This window comes from Lepidochelys olivacea (genome assembly GCF_965140295.1).
Source record: "Lepidochelys olivacea isolate rLepOli2 genome assembly, chromosome: 25".
Classification (NCBI taxonomy): domain Eukaryota; kingdom Metazoa; phylum Chordata; order Testudines; family Cheloniidae; genus Lepidochelys; species Lepidochelys olivacea.
In genome coordinates this window covers 9075352-9094745 of record NC_140435.1, presented here as the reverse complement: position 1 = coordinate 9094745, position 19394 = coordinate 9075352, and the positions used below count along the sequence as shown (strand labels likewise).

The window sequence follows — 19394 nt, the reverse complement described above, 5'->3', positions numbered from 1 at the left end:
TGGGAATCAAGAGTGTAACAGCCCCAACAGTGCAAATAAGTACCTCCGTAATTATGCTGCACACACCAGAGAACTCACTTGTGGGGCAAAACAACACAATCAATTTAGTAATTTACTTCATTCTGCTTCAATGGCATTGAAATTCAAAACAGAAGTTATTTTTAATCACATTCCTTGGTATTTCAAATGGATGGGATGAACTAACTATGGCTCTTAACTCCAAATAAAATCTTCTGGTTCAAGAAGAAAGCCACAAGAAGAAAGGGAGGGCAGCCATCTTCCACAGGGGAATTGCACTTCTTCTGCACACCAACTGGAGCTCTTATCCTTTGTGGTCTCCCACTGCCATTTTGCAGCTAATTTACCACAGAGGTAGAGAAAAGTCAACTTCCTAATCCAGAAGCTAGGAAGCCAATGCTGCTAAGTCTCCAGAACTCAGTCCCACCAGTCTAAAGTCATGATCCAGATGCAACAGCAACACCTCACCCTGTGAAAACCTTTGAGTGTTGCATGGACTCCAGGAGCGGGTGTATACAGACATTGCATAAATTAACAAAACTACTGGTTTCATTATCCTGTCCTTCGAGATTCTCATTTCCCCCACTCATATTTCCCTTAACTTTTCAACTCAGGCCACGTCTATACTAGGAGTGCTTTGCTGGTATAGCTACACCAGTATATACTATACCAGCAAAGTGTGCACAGTGTTTACACTGGCCAAGCTGTGCTGCTACTCGTATAGATTATTCTGCAACCTCTAAACAAAACAATATATTGTGGTAAAAGCGTAGTTTTGCTAGTGTAACTGTCTACGTGTGGGGCTTCTGCCAACAGCAGTTCTGTCAGTTCGGGATCACACCTCTTCACAGCCCTGACCAACATAGCTGTGCCAGCAGAAGTCTGTAGCATACGTATAGCCTTAGAAATACCACGAATGGCAAGTTTAGTCTCTCTCGTAGATTTTTTTTCTTACAAATGTTTATGGGCTTGTCTATACACAAGAGTCATATCTTTTTAACCATATCAGTATAATTCAATCAGTTTAAAAAAAAAATTCACACCTAGTGTGACCCTAGTTCCACCAGTATAAATTTATACATCTACCCGTAGAGCATATTCCAATATGGGAAGAAGAATATATACCAATTATATACCAACAGAAGCACATTTATACCAGTATAACTGGGTCCACACTTGAGGTTGTACTTTATGGGGGGGAAGGGGGAAAAAAGAAATCCACAGCCCTAACAGACAATTATACTGGTACAAAAACTGCAAGTAGACCAGGACTATAGGACATTTTTGTTATCTATAGTTCAAATGCCCTGTAAAAACAGTTAGAAAATCTGCTTGTTAATAAAGTCAATTCCTTGTGCCTTCAGGTTAAAGTGCAGAAATCTCACTACACACACAAATCACACAACACAAAGCGTTTTCTACACAGGAAAGATATACTGGTACAACTTAAGGTGTGAATTAATACCAATATAACTCCACCCCGTTTAACATCCTGTATGCACACTCTTATTCAAGCATAAGAGGGCCTTTTTCAGTTTCGCTTATCACTTGGATTTAAACTAAACTGAAAAAAGTCATTCTCCCACTGGAATAAGTGTCCTCATGAGGGATCATACTGGTATAACTATATCATTTTAACTTGTAACATTATCTCTTTAATGTTGTCTAAACTACAAGTATCAAAAATAAAGATGCAGTCCACAACTGACAGCAAGTATCATTAACATCCAATGCCACTTTCATAACTAGTTTTTAACGTGTGTAAGTGTATTAACACACAGCTAGAAGTGATCCAAATTCTTTCCTGCAGAAATCGGACGAAAAACAAAACTCTTATTTTCATTGAAATGTTCCACACAAATTTGAGTTTTCAGACAAAATCTAAAGTTTTCCAGCCAAATTATTTTGATAGTATTTTCTGAGGAAAAACAAATATATTTTGCAAAAATAATTTGTTGAAGATACAATTTTGCACCAAAAAACAGTTTTGCTGGAAAATTTTCCAACCAGCTCTACTGAAGTCTCTCAGTACCAGTTCTTAGGATACTGGATTCCACACTCCATGTATCGTTCAAACATACTCACCCAAGCAAAAAGAGATTCAGATTTAAAGCCGAAGCAATGTCTCTTATCAGCACTATTATTTGTTTCAGAGTAACAGCCGTGTTAGTCTGTATTTGCAAAAAGAAAAGGAGTACTTGTGGCACCTTAGAGACTAACCAATTTATTTGAGCATGAGCTTTCGTGAGCTACAGCTCACTTCATCGGATGCATACCGTGGAAACTGCAGCAAACTTTATATACACACAGAGAATATGAAACAATACCTCCTCCCACCCCACTGTCCTGCTGGTAATAGCTTATCTAAAGTGATCATCAGGTTGGGCCATTTCCAGCACAAATCCAGGTTTTCTGTGTATTATTGTAGTGCCTAGGAGTCCTAGCTGCAGCCAAAAAACCTACTGTGCTAGGCACTGTACAAACAGAGACCAAAAAGAGACAGCCCTTTCCCTAATGGGAGTAGCTACTGCTAGGGCCTCAAAGCAGTAAGCAACTGCAGCCCACAGGCTATAATACCTTCTTAATCACAGCAAGAATGGCATTTAGACCATTTTAAAACATATCAACTTGTAGGTTCAAGTCAAAGTTATATCAATACAGTTTGTTTAATTTAATATTGTTTTGCCAAGTTTTAAAGAATATTAGAGGCTACAGTTGCATAGCTTCAGATTTCAAAATTATCCTATTAAGGATCAACTGATCTCTGCAGACATGTAAAGCATACAATTTAAAATGTCACGTACATCCATCAGTGATAATATTCCTCTATAGTTCCAGTGTTCTTTACACCAGAAAACGGCAAGAGGTCAACACTGGAGAAGTTTAAATAAAACCGGTTTCCTGCTCTTCAACTGGGGCGGGGGGGGGGGGGGGGGACCACTTCCATATCAAACAGAGGTTTTTTTATTATGACAGTAACATGTACACACTGTGCATAATTTGAAAGCCTAATTATGCCCCTGGTACATGTACTGTTGGCCATAATAGGAGCCCTGCATGAGCATCTGAAGGCAGAATTAGTCCCTATTAATTTACCTAAAATCCTTTTTTTAAAAAGTATCACTTGAACGAAGAAAAGGAGCATCAGTGAAAAGAACTCAGTATTCCATAAGCATGGCTGCTCCTTCCGATATGCTTCGGAAGTCAATCTGTCTCAAGTGCTTTGAAAAAGAAAATCATTTGGTCACTTAGTACTTATACAGGACCTCAAAGCACTCCACAATATCATGGGTTTGGATTTTCAAAGTAGACGGCCAGTCAACGCTGGGTACTTTGGAAAATACCAGCCCTACATATCTATACTTGAAAAGGTTTGCCAGTATACATATACACCAGTACAATTAAACCAGCAAGCCCAGTGGAAATGCAGCTGATACCAGCGGATTATTTTCTGCTGTTAAACCAGTTCCCCAGAGTATCCAATGAAAGTCCTTTTGTGCAAGTCTACACTACAGCAATGCAGCGGCACAGTTCCAGTGCTGCAGCTGCACCACTGTAGCATTAGAATCATAGAAGATCAGGGTTGGAAGGGACCTCAGGAGGTCACCGAGTCCAACCCCCTGCTCAAAGCAGGACCCACCCCATTTGTAGTGTAGACATACCATGAGGGAGATAAAGAATTATCCCTTTTTAAAAGATGAGGGAACACGCTCAGGGTATGTCTACACTACAGCTCTGCAGCTGTGCCATGGTAGCGCCACAGCATAGATGCTTCCTACACTAACAGTAGTTAATGCACCTCTCGGAAGAAAACTTCCATCGACTCAGCTGCATCTACAGTGGGGGTTAGGTTGACCTAACTACGGTGCTCAAGACGCAACATTTTTCACAGCTCTGAGCAACGCTGACATATCTATCTAATTTTCAAGTGTAGACCAGACCTCAGGAAAAGAAAGTGAGTTGCCCAAGTCGGCACTGAGATCTTGTCTCTATACAAATTGCAACAATTGAATTAAATGTGTGATTTTAAACTGATTTAGTTGAACTAGTGCAAAACCAGTTTAATGGGTACACTCAAGTAAACTTAAACTGGTTTATTCTGATTTTGTTTGACTCCTTATTGAGTTAAGATAACATTAATAGAATCCTGGTTTAAAATGAATCAAATAGCCTCACCGTTTTGAAGCCGTTTTTAAATTTAATTAAAATTAAATCATGCAACTCTGAATATGAACAAGGCCTAAGCAAGTGTCAGAGCTGGGACTAGAACACTGGTCTCAATCTCATGCTCCACTCCCTTTCCTTCTTGTTATCGGAACCGCTTGTTGTGATTAGAGCATACTTTTATTTCTTATATTGCCTGAAAAGTTTGAGCATTTTCTCTTAAGAAGTTCTTTGTGACTGTCATTCTAGGAAAACCAAACTTTTAAGGGCAATCTTCATCTCTGTTTCTCATTCTCTAGACTAGGGGTAGCAGATATTAAGGATTAATCATGTTTATTACTGTAGTACTTAGGAATCAACCAAGGATCGGGCCCCACTGGACTAAGCACTGTTCAAACTCAGTAGCAGACACTACTACTAGACAGCAGTAGACAGATAGCCTTTCACCTATGTTTTTGTTTTTTAATACAGTAGCAATTTCCAATGAAAATAACTGAATTAGAAGCCTATAATATCAGACTGAACTCTCAAACTTTGACAGTTTATTACAACACTTTTGCTGCACTCTACCCAGTTATTATGAAGGCCAGTGGTGCAATACTGAATAGAAAGTACTACATAACCTTCTCTAAACATTTTCCCTCCATTTACACTGTTTTGCTTTAGTGCTCTTTAAAGTAACCTTCCCATATTAAATCTTAAAGGTGATACCTAGAAATAATTCTGAGGTCCAGCATGATAGTGTTGCATCGCAGACACCCAGGTATGTTGGGGAGGGGGGAAGAGTTATTTTCATGATGAAAAGGTTCTTAATGTAAAGTGAATCTCAAAAAGCTATTTCTTAAATTTGTGAATGTGTCACTTTAGTCATTTTTCCCACAAACAAGCACAGCATGTTCAATTAAAATGTTTTGCTGGCAGTGCCTGAAGTGAGAAACCACATCCTAGCACTCTTCCAGATGCATGTCCTTTTATATTTAGTTCATTCTCATATAACTGTCCTGCAGTCTATATTTGTAGCAAGTTTCATGAGGGCTATGTTTTCTAAAGCTTAAGATAGCATAAATACCCATTTACCTATTCTCCCCTATCTGTAAAATGAGGCTAATACTTGTGAGTTTAGTCACTGTCTGTACAGTGCTTTAAATACACTATGCCCTGTGTAAGGGTTCTATGGGGTATTTTGAAGTATAAGCAGGAGATAGATTTTCAGGATGCCAAACCACCCCCATTGGAAAAATCCGAGGATGGGCACACACAAATAAGTGGGACTGAGGAGGTGGTCTTACAGATATCACCTTGATCTTCCATAGCACTTTTAATCAGCACATCTCAAAGCACTTTACAAAGAAGTCAGTACACCCCCATTTTACATATGGGGAAACTGAGGCAAAGAGAGGGACTGTGACTTGCCCAAGATGATTCAGCAAGCCAATGGAAGATCCAGGAATAGAACCCAGGACACCTTAGTCCCTTTTCAGTATTCTAGCAACTAGGACACACTTCCTCCCCAAAGAAAGGTGTCTAAAGCCTAGTTTCAGAATTGTGCAAGAGAGATGCCCAAGACAATTTGGACACATGCAAGCTAGTTGTGGTCAGGCATTTGCAAACCAGGAGGAAGAGGTCTCTCATGAGCCCTTCAACAACTACTAGGTCAATCAGTACAACTCAAAGGAATCAGCAGCTGATGCAAACTGATTAAAAAAAATGCTTGTTCTGTTCTATGTTGCCACTGTCTCGGTCACCTCCCTCATGGCAGAAGCTGGCCTTACTTTGGAAACCACTCCTCTCCTGGCCACAAAATCACAGCAGTTCAGGCTCTCCCAACCGCTTAGCCAGCCTCAGAATACCGCTGAGCTCCTCATGCTTTGATAAAGGTATTTTGATTGCAAAGGGCCAATCTGCATATTAGCAAAAACACGGCCCTGCTGGCCACAATGGTGGGCACACCATCAAGGGGTGCATATACCCTTGTGGTCACCTACAGACAAGGTTGCTTAGCAGCGACATCACAAAGGTGGGACAAGAAAAACAGCCTATTTTGCTCATTGAAATAAAGTGATTAGTGGCTCAAGTGTGTCTTTAATATCCCCCAGGTTTCTTCCATCTGTGCTCAAGTGGAAAGGTTTTCTGTAGATCCGAAAGGGGTGTCAATATGGTGCTACTCTGAGCTATGGCTACCCCAGAGGGATAGAAAAGGGAAGGAGAGTGTGCCACATTATTGTGTGGCATTCAGATGCTCTCTTTCAAAACCCAGTGCTAAACGTGCAGTCAAAATCTGTGTACATCCTGATTTGGAACATACAAAGTTTTAGCCTATTTTTCAGCCTGCCCAGGCAGACATGCAGCTAAGTCTTTGAAAACAGGACTCATTCTGGATACAAACATCTACAGACAATGGTGAAAGTCTGAAATCCCATGTAAGAAGCATTTCCAGCTACGACAGGGAAAAGGGAAAGAGACACTGTTTGGGGAGGGAACCGAATGAATTGAGAAGTCTCAAGAACTCCAGTGCAGCTAGCAACTATCTCGAGTGTCACTCTCAGAAGTTTCAGGCCCTTTGGCATGTTCACTACCAATTTTTGGTGAGCTCATACTCACATGCCTCAGGACCCTCTGAATACAAAGTGAAGAGAAAGCTAAAGTCATATCTGTGTAATATTTCATGCTGCAGGGCTAGACATATTAATATCATCAGCCTTCAGCTGAGAGTAGCGTGGTGTCATTTATTTTCCAGTGTAGCAATTGGAATACAATACTTCCCTTACACATTGGAGCAAGAAACCTCCTCTGAATTGCCTTGCAACTGAGGTTTCCTTACACCAAGGAGGAGGTATAAAGCAAAAGACATCTCTAGACTCCCTCCAGCAGGCAATGTGTCCCTATTCTCTTTATCTTCATTAAATCAAAGAGCTACAGCTCAAAGATTATTTCTCACATGGCAAGGTCATAAACCACAACGAAGGCTCCAATCAAAGCTTCAAGTAATTTATAGCACTACTCACAGCTGGCCAGAAGACATCACGTAAAACCTGCAGTGCATTAATGCCTTCTTAAGGGACAAAAAGAAAAAAAAAAGGGGGGGGGAGGGGGTTGCTAAAGAAAAAATAAAACTGGAGTTTGGGGCCAAGATCTAACCTATACTGAAATTATGATAAATTAATGGGGAAAATATGCTCAATTAGAGGTTCCAAAACTGGTATGGGACCCAAATAAATATTATGGGTAGGAGTGATAGATATAGATTGCAGAACTGTTGGATCATATAGCGCTGGCTCCTCCTTGTTTCCACCTGCTACACTGTACTAAGACAGCTAAAAAGCATTAAATATTTTTACATCTCCACATAAGCAATTGCTGTAGCTGCCTCAGGAACATGTTGCAAACGCAAGGAGAGGTGGTTCATGTGATAGCAAATTGGAAGGGAAGCAACCAATGTAGCTGCACCACTGTAAGTTCTTTAACATAGCTGCTCTAAACTGACAGGAGAGAGCTCTTCCATCGGCTTAACTACTCCAGCCCCCATGAGTGGCAGAAGCTACGTCAGCCAGAAAAGTTCTCCCACCAACATAGCACTGTCCACACCGGTGCTTACACCAGTGTAACTTACGTTGCTCAGAGGGGTGGATTTATTCATCCCCAAGTGACATAACTTATTCCTAATGTAATTGGGCATAAACTTTTGTGGACATAAGGTATGTTACCTGCTCCTGTATTTTCCATTCCATGCATCTGATGAATTGGGTTCTAGCCCATGAAAGCATATGCCCAAATAAATTTGTTAGTCTTTAAGGTGCCACAAGGACTCCCCGTTGTTTTTGCTGATACAGATTAACACGGCTACCATATAGAAACCTATAACTTATTCCAGCGTAACTTGTAGTGTAAACAGAGCCTGAGGCCATGTCTACATGAGAAAGCTGCACTGGTATAACTCAATCTGTAAATTTATACCAGTGTGTGTAGGCCTCATCGACACATTATTTTGGTAGAAAATTGTACCCCTAACCAAAGTAGTCACACAGTACAAAAATAGTTATAACCAGTACAACCCCTAGTGTGAACACAATTACATCAGTATAAACGTGGCTTATACTGGGATAGCTTGTTCTCCTTCCCATGCAGCACCGGTTTTCAACATATGGTCCGCGGAGCCCTGGGGGTCCACAGTCTAAGATTCAAAAAAGGTCTGCACCGCCATTCGAAATATTTGAGATTGCCACAAATGAAAAAAGGTTGAAAACCAATGCCATGTGGGAATAAAATTATACCAGTAAAACTGTGTCCACAGTAAGAAGGATGGGACTAGTGTAGTTAAAGTGGTACAACTTGTGTGTTTAGATAAACACATAGTTTGGATATGGACACTCTTATTCTGGTATAAAAATGACTTTTTGGTTTAAGTCAAGTCAGTTGGGAAAAGGTTTAAATTAAATTGAAATAAACCAATCTGTGTCCACACAGGTGGTTGCCAAAATGTTCTCATTGCCAGAACTTCTCTCTCTATGTAGGACCTAAGCAAACGGAATGTTCTGCATGTGTTACTCCTGATACAAATGAGCCCTTAGTCCCAAAACCATACTAATAGCTTGAACATAAATAAATCCAAGTCATGTTAATTTCAAGTTCCATTAGGAGCAGAAATGGGGAAAGGAGTAACCAAAAAGGACAAAATTAGAAGATAAGGACATTTTCTTTCAAAATTCTGAGACAATATTGAGACACCAAGGGCATGAGTCATAAAAGAACTTAGTATGTTTAACATTAAGGAGTTTCAGAACTGTGCAATGGATTAACAGAATTTGCCTACCAAATGCATTCCAATGAATTCAGCATCTTTTGGTGACAAAGAGTTCCCAAGAGAATAAACCCTTTACTGACTTTCAATGAAAAGCAACCATTAAACATTTCCGGAGAAGTGGGATGGCCTTCAAGAGTCACAGAGGCCCTTCGGATTTGAACATACCACTATCTAGAAGAATGTTAATAGCAATTTTTTTTTCATGTTTTTAAAGAGACAGAAACTGCATTTCATTTACTTTGAACCCAACTATAAAATTTATACATGTTTTCTAATAGGAGGAGGAAATTCTGTTCACCACGTAAGTTTTATTTATGTACACACACCCACACACCATTACCTATTTATTCTGTTGCTGATTCGGTACCTTACACAGTCTGATTTAAAATTTTAGGAAGTTTTTTCATTTATTCCAAGATGGAAAAACCATAACTATCTGAGGCTACCTCCTACTTATTACAGTGATGGACACATCAGAAATGCTGGAATACAAATCTATATTCCTTACAGAGCCTCAAGGTCAGAGAAGAACAATGTTTCTGAGGGTGTTGAGACAAATAACAACAACAACAACAACTGATCTGCAACTACAATGAGTTTCAACTTGTTGCACTGCCACAGACTTCGTACTGCGTACAGCGCTCATGAGACCGTCAAAAGCTCTCAAAGACCAGATTAATTTTACAGGCTGGTAAATAGTGTCATTACAACTCTGCAATATCTGAAGATATTCCTAATTTAAAGGCAAAAATTAAATCAAAGGCTAAGCACTTCCAACGTGTTTATTCCATATAATGAAGATTCACTGAAAACAGTAAAATCCTGGCTCCACAGAAGTCAATGGCAAAACTCCCATTAATTTCACTGGTAACAGAATTTTACCCTAAACTATCAAAATCTTGCCTGAACACTTTTCACACCAAAGGGCTTTACAAATCGATGTCCAAACTAGAAGGAACACCTCCCATAACACTGAAATGCATCCACATTTGGACTAGCAGGAAGCAGCTATTTGACAGTGCATACTACAAGAACACTACACAACAGTTAAGGGCAGTTTTTAAACTTTGTATCTAAAATGGGATACCTGACAGTGCTAAAAAGGTTGGATTGTCTCTTCACTATAGAGCTCCCAATGCTGCTACCAACAATGGAGCTACACGTGATTAACAACAGAAGTTTTCTGAACATTTCTTTTTAGTGTAGGCAGATTCTAACAATATATTTGGGATATTAAATGGAAGAAGCTGTTTCAGAACTTTCCAAGGCTTTTCTCTTTACACCACTGATTATTTCAGCAATCAACACTTAATTATCTTCATTAGTTCCCTAGCCTGACACCAAAACATCCTTTGTTTATAGCTTCCTCAAAAAGTCACTCATGAAACTGGGACAAAAAAAAAAAAAACACAGAGCAGAAACCATCTTTGTTATTCATAGTTCTGATATCTATGAAAATTCATAATTTAGATTTCCTGTTGTAAAACATAACTTGCCTTCCTCCTATATCCTAAAAATAGCAACTATTCTTAATTCTCTAATGTCTGCATTTCTATACTATATATGATAATGGAATTAAACACATTGCTGGCTAGTTGAATAAAACGTAGTTAAATACTCATTAAACTGCTTCATACACTAAACATCTTCCACTAAAAAAGTTTAGTTTCCACTACATTTATTTACGTCTTTGCACCGAATGAACAACGATTCATTGGAAGACCAATATTTACAGAATACAAAAGTTACATGGCGAGTCTTTGGCTATCCCTTGAGGCAAGGACGAGGTCTGCCAAAGGGGTTCATTGGTGGGTTTTTAAGTGGCTGAGGAGCCCAATTCGTGCCACGTGGCAAGTATAACCAAGATGTTCAATTTTGTTTTTTGGCTTTCCTTTAGATTTTTCTGTTTTATTTTTGTATTTAGTACTCATCTGCAAGTTAAGAACTGCAAAATTCATTGCATTCACAGACTCCTGGTGTGAGTACCCCCTCCCCCTTGCAGCAACTTTTGTTAGGAAGAGAAAGTAAAGTCAACTGCAAACAGTATTTTAATATACCACATACAAACTATCAGATACATACCAAAAATGTGTTATTAATACAATGGACAAGTTTACTATACTATTGATCATGTGTATTCATTATTGCATGGGGGAGGTTTTAACTGAGTACTCAAAAGGTTAATTCTAAGAGCTGAAACAAAGAAAGAAAAAAGGAGGAATGGAGAAGGTGAGCATGTAAGTGCAAAAGGAGAAGTATGGCTGTTCGGGGACAAAGGTGATTACATATCCCATAAACCTTGCAAACCAAGGAATAAAATATCTTTCACAAGCTCCACGGGGAAGCACAATTCATCTGGATGGCTGACACTTGAAAGGACAATCTTCTCCATAAGTGGGTTGCCATGAGGGAGAAGGATGGGAGCTGCATATGGTGAGATGGATTTCCCTCAACACAGAGCTTTCAGTTGCACAAACAGTTCTATACTGTGTCCAATTGAAACCACAGGGAGAATTTTAGGAAAATAAAATATAATTATCACAGTTGGAACTTTGGCCAGGACAGCTGGGGTTAACACCCATCTCTTCTACCAAAAAAAAAAAAACAAAAAACCATCTTTGACAACCTCCATTTCATGTCAATGCCTCTCAGATGCCTCAAATATAAGGACGCAATAACAGAATTGTAGAAGAAATGGCCTTAAGATACTTTCCATTAAAATTAAGTCAGGCTATTGTGTGATCTTGTTTTGAGGTGGGAGAAGGATTTAGAGAAAGGTATTTGCTTACTGAGCTTTTGCTAGGATGCAAATACAGGTATTGTGTTGTCAGTTTCCGCTCCGAATCAAACCATCTAGAAATCTGAGTAAATGTTTGGTTATCACCCACAGTAAATTATATTTGACAAGAACCTTTGCAGAGAAAATAAACTTCTACTCTATGGCAACCCAAGGGGTGTGAAAAGTTGTAGGGTGGCAATATTTTCACAACCTGAACTAGAGCAGAAAACCTCACTGTGAGCACATGCCATGTTTCATTTTGAAGAGAATGGGGGAAAACTGTCAAATTACATTATAGACACAGTGTGTATGAGGTACACACTTTTACATCTTTTATTGGACCAACTTCTGTTGGTGAAACAAGCTAGCTTTCGAGCTACACAGTGCTCTTCTTTGAGTCTGGGAAAGGTACTGAGGGCTTGTCTACACTGAAAATGCTGCAGTAGGACAGCTGCACCCTGCAGCTACGCAGCTATACCACTAACCCAACAGTAGGGGTTCTTCTATCAGCATAGGTAATCCACATCCTTGAAAGGCGGTAGTTAGGCCGATGGCAGAATTCTCCCATCAGCCTAGTACTGTCTAAACCAGGGGTTAGGTCAGTTTAACTGCGTCACTCATGGGGGTGGATTTTTCAAAACCCTGAGCAATGAAGTTATACCAAGCGAATCTTCTAATGCAGACCAGGCCTCAGAATACCACAGCTAAATATAAGGTGGAGCAGATTATTTAATGTAAGGAGGTAACACATTCTAAGGGACCATTCAAGATGAAATGGCGTGTTAACACCCTTGCAGTCATAAGAAAAAACAAAAAGGGGGGGGAGGGTCAGTGGGTTACAGATGGTTGTAATAAGCCATAAATCCAGTATCTTTATTAAGACTCTGAATTTTAGTATCTAGCGAAGTTATGAAATGTGTTCACCCACAGGTTATAGGATGGTGTTTTCGTCTTTTATCATTTTTCTGTGTGAGTTAATTCAAGAGCATAGTGATTGGTTTCACGCACACTGTTCTTATTGGACCATTTAGTGCACTGGATGAGGTACAGCAAGTGTTGTGATAGGCATGTGTAGAACCCACGGATCTTGGGAGGTGTGTTGCAGGGGGTATTGATCATTGTGGCAGTGGAGATGCGTCTGCAGGTTGTTCAGGCAGAGTCTGGTGCTGCTTTGCGTTGGTGTGTCTTGGTCTGTGGGAAACTTGCTTTCAATGATGAGCTTGTGAGGCGGGGGGGGGGAGGTGTTATCTGAAGGCCAGAAGAAGGGGTTCAGGAAAGGTTTCTTTCCCAGGCCTGAAGAGCTCTGTGTAGCTCAAAAGCTTGTCTCTTTCACCAACAGATGTTGGTCCAAAAAAAGATACTGTCTCACCCACATTGTCTCTCTAGTATCCTGGGACCAACATAGCTACAACAACAATGCAAACGTATTATATTATGTTAATCATGTTACAATGCTCATTTTTCCACTTGCTTCTGTTTGTTTTGTTGGTTAGAAAGTATTTATCTCCATATACTTTATTATCCAGACAACCTTGAGAAATCATCAAATCAGTAATTACCCGGATTTAGCCTACTCAGAACTAAAGTTCAAAGTGCATGCAGGGTTTGGATGATCAGAGAAGGGGAAGACCATTCAAGCTTCAAAGTCTTTTCCACACTAGTGACATTTTTTAAAAAGTTCCCCACAACCACAAATATCAGTTCAGCTCCAACGTTTCCCAACTCTGTGAGTCACCATCACACACACAGCTTCTGATGATTAAGAAGTCTGTATCGTGAATTTTTTTTGGGAGAGCCACTGCCATCACCACTCCCACTGGGAAAACTTTAGGTGACAGCACACGATTGGAGTCCACTCCTATATTAATAGAACCGGTTTTCCTTAACAGTGAGGGAAGATACGGTTTTGATGCAAACGATTACATTCCAGGCAGGGCTGCTTCCCACAATCAGAGTGGGCATAAGATCTTAAACAGGGTTTGTTATTCATCTCCATAGTTAACCTTTAATACATTTTTAAAAGGTGACACACTGCTGCGTGGTGATCTTAATCATTAGTGCCTGCCCCTGAGTTTTCAGAGAAAACACATTCCATTAGAGACAGAATGGTATCATGTGTCACAGCCTGCATTTCCGAGCTAGTGGGCAAAAGACGCTGTGCTCCCACCCACTTGTACAAATAAAGTCAATACTGTATCAAGCTTGTATTTCATTACTTCTCAGTAGTAGACACATATGCCAAAATATGCCTCTCTCAAACAGCTGCAAAAATGATGCTATGACAACATTTTTCTGGCCAATGGAATATTTTTGCCATCAGAGCTCAGCAGAAAGATAGCAGTGAGAATAAAAACATCACGCACAAACAGCAATAGAACAGTGAATTATTCTCAGATTTTTCAGCCCAGATTTATCATCACAGCTGCTAGTTTGAAGGTTTAAAATTCAGACTGCAGAGTCACACAGGCTACTCCCTGTTCTGAAGGGGATACTTCATCCTGACAGGAGGCTGCATAGTGGCACCCAGCAAGCCAACAAGATCTAGTGCCCCAGAGTAAGCTCCAGCACCCTCAGAGATAACAGGGATTGATTTTTTCATCCAATTTTTGCAAATGGAACTTGCTTGTGAGAAGACCCCAAACTTTGTGTCTTTTGTATTTATCTTGAGGCAGTAAGCAACCAGGAATTTTTTCAAAACCTGTGTATCTATGTTTTGAAGTATGAACAAAAGTGACTTCTTCTATGTATTAGTCTATATACCTGAAATCTGAAGTTTGAGCAAATGATTCTAAGTGAAGTGAGAGGCCAGCAGAGTGATAAAGTAAGGAAACCTTATCTGGGTCATTTAGAATAGATCTAGGTGTATTAAACTTCTCATTTGTCATTAAAATAAAGCTTTAATACAATAAATGAAGCAGAGTACAAGACCTAATATTCTAGACACTTGAGAATTTAATGCAACCACACTTTTGGGCAGGATTTTGGGAGTCAAGGAGTTAAGCTGTGATACAGAAGAGTAAACCCACCTCAGCTCTGATTAAGAAGGACACTCATAAAAACCAGAGGTCAACATCAGAAAATATTTTCTGAGTCACATGGGGGGGAAAGATTACTCACCATGCACTATTCAACTTACTCATCAGTGTGTTACGGACAGAACTGCTCACCATGTATTCATTAGGAAACTGTGGCCTTTGAGGAAAGCAGAAGGCGGGGGAAGAGTCATACTTTCAGTTTTGTATGTAAGCCAGTGGGAGGCTGTATCTGTAACACCAAAGCTCTCTCCTCCCACGGTCTTAATTAGTCTTGTAGGGAAATACACGTTTCACATCACCCTCCCAGGTTTCTTTTAACAGCTTGACAGGCATCAGTTTGTCAGCTGAGCTATTATGCAAATTCAGCAGTTTGAGGAGATCCCAGTTTTCCTATTGTACACAAAATAAGCAACTGTCCTTTACAACAACAAATAAAATCATACCATAATTAAATTGCTAACATCCATTCACCATTAATATGAACATTTTTAATCTAAGTCTTTTTCATGGTACAAAAACATTGTAAGTTAAGCTAAGTGAAATGAAGTCTGGATGTAGTAACAAATAAAAAGTTACAAATGTTGTCTAATACAATGTTAAGTCACACAACTGTGCTACCAAACAGCAGCTCCGCAACACCTGAGCAACTTTTGGTACTGCAAATATGATTCTCCAGCATTCATGTGGCTCTCAGAAATAAATTAGTGGGGAGTGCTGTTTTTTTCTCCCAATCCCCCATAAATTCTCTCTCATAATGTTGGCACAGAGAAGTATAAACCTTGAGAAACTGCAAATAAAGATGCTTCTAAACAAAAAAAATCTTTAAAACATTATTTTTGAAGTCACCCCACCTTGCCTCCTAGATACCAAGAAGCAAGTGGAGTCAGTGGTGAAACTAAGAAACATTCTGCTGACGTCAAACAGAGCTGAGCTCTAAAACCACAACGGTACATACACCCTGCTGCCAACTCCAGTCTGAGCCAACGAGGGAAATAAAGTCTACCGTTCAATACGGTACAATGTTAGTAGGCCAGACACTGCAATGTTCAAAGAGGATTTCTTTTTAAAGCATTACAGTTCTTTGCTGCAATTGCTGAAGTTGCAGCAAGTACACACAATTATTATGGAGTGTGATCTCTTCAACAGAGCTGCAGTGCAAAATATTGATTAGCTCCAGATGAACCATTCACTTCTGTATCGCTATGGGAAAAAATATGCAACCCAGAGAGGCCACTTTAATGACAGGATATTCGGGTTCGACTGCAGTTCTTAAATCTTAGATCACATATGCAGATAGGCACCCTGACCACTACATTTTGATGAACTGTAAAAGAGAGTCTGCATATTCTGACATTTTAGAATAGATGCAGCCTAGAAACACCTGGCCAAGCTTCCCCTGATAATTTCTTTATCCCTACCTCACAAGTTGTAACAACATTAAATTCAGGTTTCCTTTTATAAGCAAGGAGATTCAAACAAATATCACCAATCCATTCCCGCCTTCCTGACTGAGCCTTAACTTATGCAAGAAAATATTTATTGCTACACACAATCAGCTTCCAGAGGCAAGTTAATATGTGAAAACAAGCATGAAATTAAATTGGTCACTATTACACTTTCAGTTTCTGTCAATTCAAGTGCAGCGCGCGCACACACACAAATGACAGAGCTGCCCAAACAGGAAAGGCTGCATTAACTAGTATGTGCTGGAGGGCTCAAGCTCTGGGAGCAGGATGATCAAAAATAGCAAGCCCTGGTATATGCAGGATGTTTTGAAAACCACAGGCACATCCAACAGCACCAAAAGTCACAAAGCAAGTATGCCGTGGTCTTCCCGGCCATAAGCAAGATAGTATATAATTGCAGTTGCATCAGCATTACCAAGATACTTAGACTAAGTCCTAGCATGTCCAAACACCAAAACACTACAAAGAAAGCCAACAGCATTCAAACCAGTTTTTAGAAGACTACTGCCTGACTGTCTCTTTGCAAGCCAATTCGCACCCTGTGTTTTTACATGGCAGAGGATTAATATTTGATGCTGAGGCTAGATTGGTTTTGCACTGACATCTAACCATAAGTACACAAACAGTCTAAATTTCTCCTTGGTGAGGCTTTTACTAATTTGAACATGAATACTCATTTTAAGGGATGACATATCTAGCACTTTGATTCAAGATAGACAGAAAAAGACAGTCAAGTTTGTGGATTATTTTAAAAAATTACACACACACACACACACACACACACAGAGGAGGGAAATCAGGGTCATATCTGAGAGAAGGTGTGGATTATAATGTGTAGTCAACAGAAAAGTTGACTTGGAATTCTCTTTAGACAAAATAAAAAGGTAATTTACATTAATACTTATTTAAAAAGTATTCAAAAAAGTCAAGGAAACCTGCACTTATGCAACCACACACAAATTCCAAAACCCTCCCTTCCCTATTGGGAATTAAGATGTCTCTCCCCCTTCCCCCACACCCTTAACCTCCTTCCCCAACCCATCAGAGCAGTTGAGACTCCCCCACTTCACCACCAGAAAGAAGAACCTAGATTTGTTCACATTTGCAAAATTACAAGTCCTTCTTGATCTAGTCTGAAACATTAACCTGTCAGAGGAACTAAGGAGCTTTTCAAGAAAAAAAACTTTTCACTAGCTATCTTCTCCCCCAGGCATCCCTGTTTATCTGTGAAGTCCAACCAATTTTAGAGGTCAAATCCACTTTTTCTAAGAGAAACACCGCCCTGAGTTGAGCAGACTAAAAGAACCCACCCTTTGCTATATTTCATCCTATAGTTATTTATTTATGCTACAGTAATTAGAACGCTACAAATTGCTACAGCCCCCACCCTGAAAGAAAAACTTCGAATGTGACAGAAAATATCCAATCCAGATCTGGGCTGAATGGAGAAAGGGGACTGAGGAGAGGTGGTTTAAAAGCAGGGTGCCAGAGGGCCTGAAGAAAATAATGATATAAAATAATGCCAAACAGCATCAGGAGGGTTTATTTATAGAAAGGAATTGTTTGTTTGGGTTGGGGGTCCAGAGGAAATGGGATTATCTGAGGGCAGAGGGGGAAATCCATAGACTAGAAAGGTGGTTGGTTTGGAAGCAGGGGAGATGTTGGCTTGTTGGGGATAGGGGTGCCTGGATGGCGACTGACAGGCAGCAAGGAAGTAACTGGGAATGAAGGCTGGGAAAGAGAGGTTGGATAAACAGGAATTTCTTCCATGTTCTGAATACTCATCCTCTCAATGGAAGAGGATGACTGGGGAACAGTAACAGACTGAAGATTTGGAGGGGGGAGAAAGACACCCATAACAGATTTGGGGGGGGGGGATTGTTTGGGGCAGAAATTACGAGACGAAGGAATAGAAAAAAGAGAGGGATTCTGTGGAAGGAGTAGCAAGTATTTGGGCCTGGTGAGACCAGAGGCTGCCTGGAGTGGAGAGGTGATTTGGGCAGGGAGTGTTTAGTTGGGGTGAGGAGGACAAGGGTTTTCTTTGGGAGACAGATGAGCGGAGCTACCAGGGACAAGGAGCCTTTGAGGGGAGACGGGACAGTCCATGGATGACAACCCATGAAAGTGAAACCGGGGAAGGTGCCTGGGGAAAGGCAGAGGCTGAAGGGTGTCAGGACCAGGGGTGACTTGTGGGGCAACGGTGGCCTGGACAGGGGGTGCCCGAGAGAGAGCCAGCTCAGGGGGTACCCAAGGAAAGGGGTTCCTAACGGGGAGTGCCCAGAGCAGGGGGCAACGGGGATGCCCAGGGCGGGGGGGTCCGGGGAAGGTGGTGCCCGGACAAGGGGAGCCTTAAGAGAGGCGGGGGGGGGGCAGCTCTGGGACAGGGCAGTGACCAAAACAGGGGGACCCGATAGGCAGCAGGGAGGTACCCGATAAAGGGGGGACCGGTCCAAGGCGGGGTGGGGGGGAGGGAGGTCTGGCAAGAAGAGAAGGTCCGGGGGGGGGATATGACAGGGAACGGGAAGTGCCCGGGGGGATATGACAGGGAGCCGGGGTGGGGGGGTCCGGGGCGGGGGGGGGCTCTGAGCGGGAGAAGGGGGTGTCGGGCGGGGAGTGGGGGGCCCTTGCCGGGCCGGGCCGATACTCACATAGACGGGCAGCGGCCAGGGGTAAACGGCCGGCTCGGCTCCCACGGGCGACTTCAGCCTGAGCTCCAGCCTCTCGCCCATGTCGGCAGCAGGAGGAGACGGCGGCGGCCCCGCACCATGCTAGAGTAGCCGCTCGGAGAGTGCGGGCCTGGGGGGGGGCCGCTGCTGGGGAAGGAGGAGGGGGGGGCCGCCCGCTCCCCTTCGCCTCCCTCTATTGTAGTCAGCGGCTGGCCGGGCTCTCCAGCGCCGCCGCCATCTTGGGCCGGCGTGAAGCGAGCACAATGAGCCGCCGGGGCCGGGCCCGACCAACGCGCCAGACGCGGGGGGGGGCGGGGGGGGAGGGAACTGAACGAGCGAGCCCCCCCCCCAACTCCTGTCCTCAGCTGCCCTCCCTGCTGACAGCCCCCACCCCCGGCCGTGTTGCTGCTTTACATGGGGGGGGGGGCTTTTCAGTGTGTTTCGATTTTGATTTTTTTTTTAACC

General features: G+C 41.6%; 1 protein-coding gene across 5 annotated transcripts in view; it reads right to left on the bottom strand.

Moving 5' to 3' along the window:
- The window catches only part of DOT1L (DOT1 like histone lysine methyltransferase), a 95870-nt gene extending 76704 nt beyond the window's left edge, over positions 1-19166 (bottom strand). For all 5 annotated transcript variants that reach the window (XM_084614181.1, XM_084614185.1, XM_084614184.1 and 2 more), the window contains exon 1: positions 18912-19166. In XM_084614181.1, coding sequence (XP_084470307.1) covers positions 18912-18992 — 81 coding nt within the window. In that variant the 5' untranslated portion in view covers positions 18993-19166. The remainder of the gene's footprint in view (positions 1-18911) is intronic.
- Positions 19167-19394: the final 228 nt, after the last annotated feature.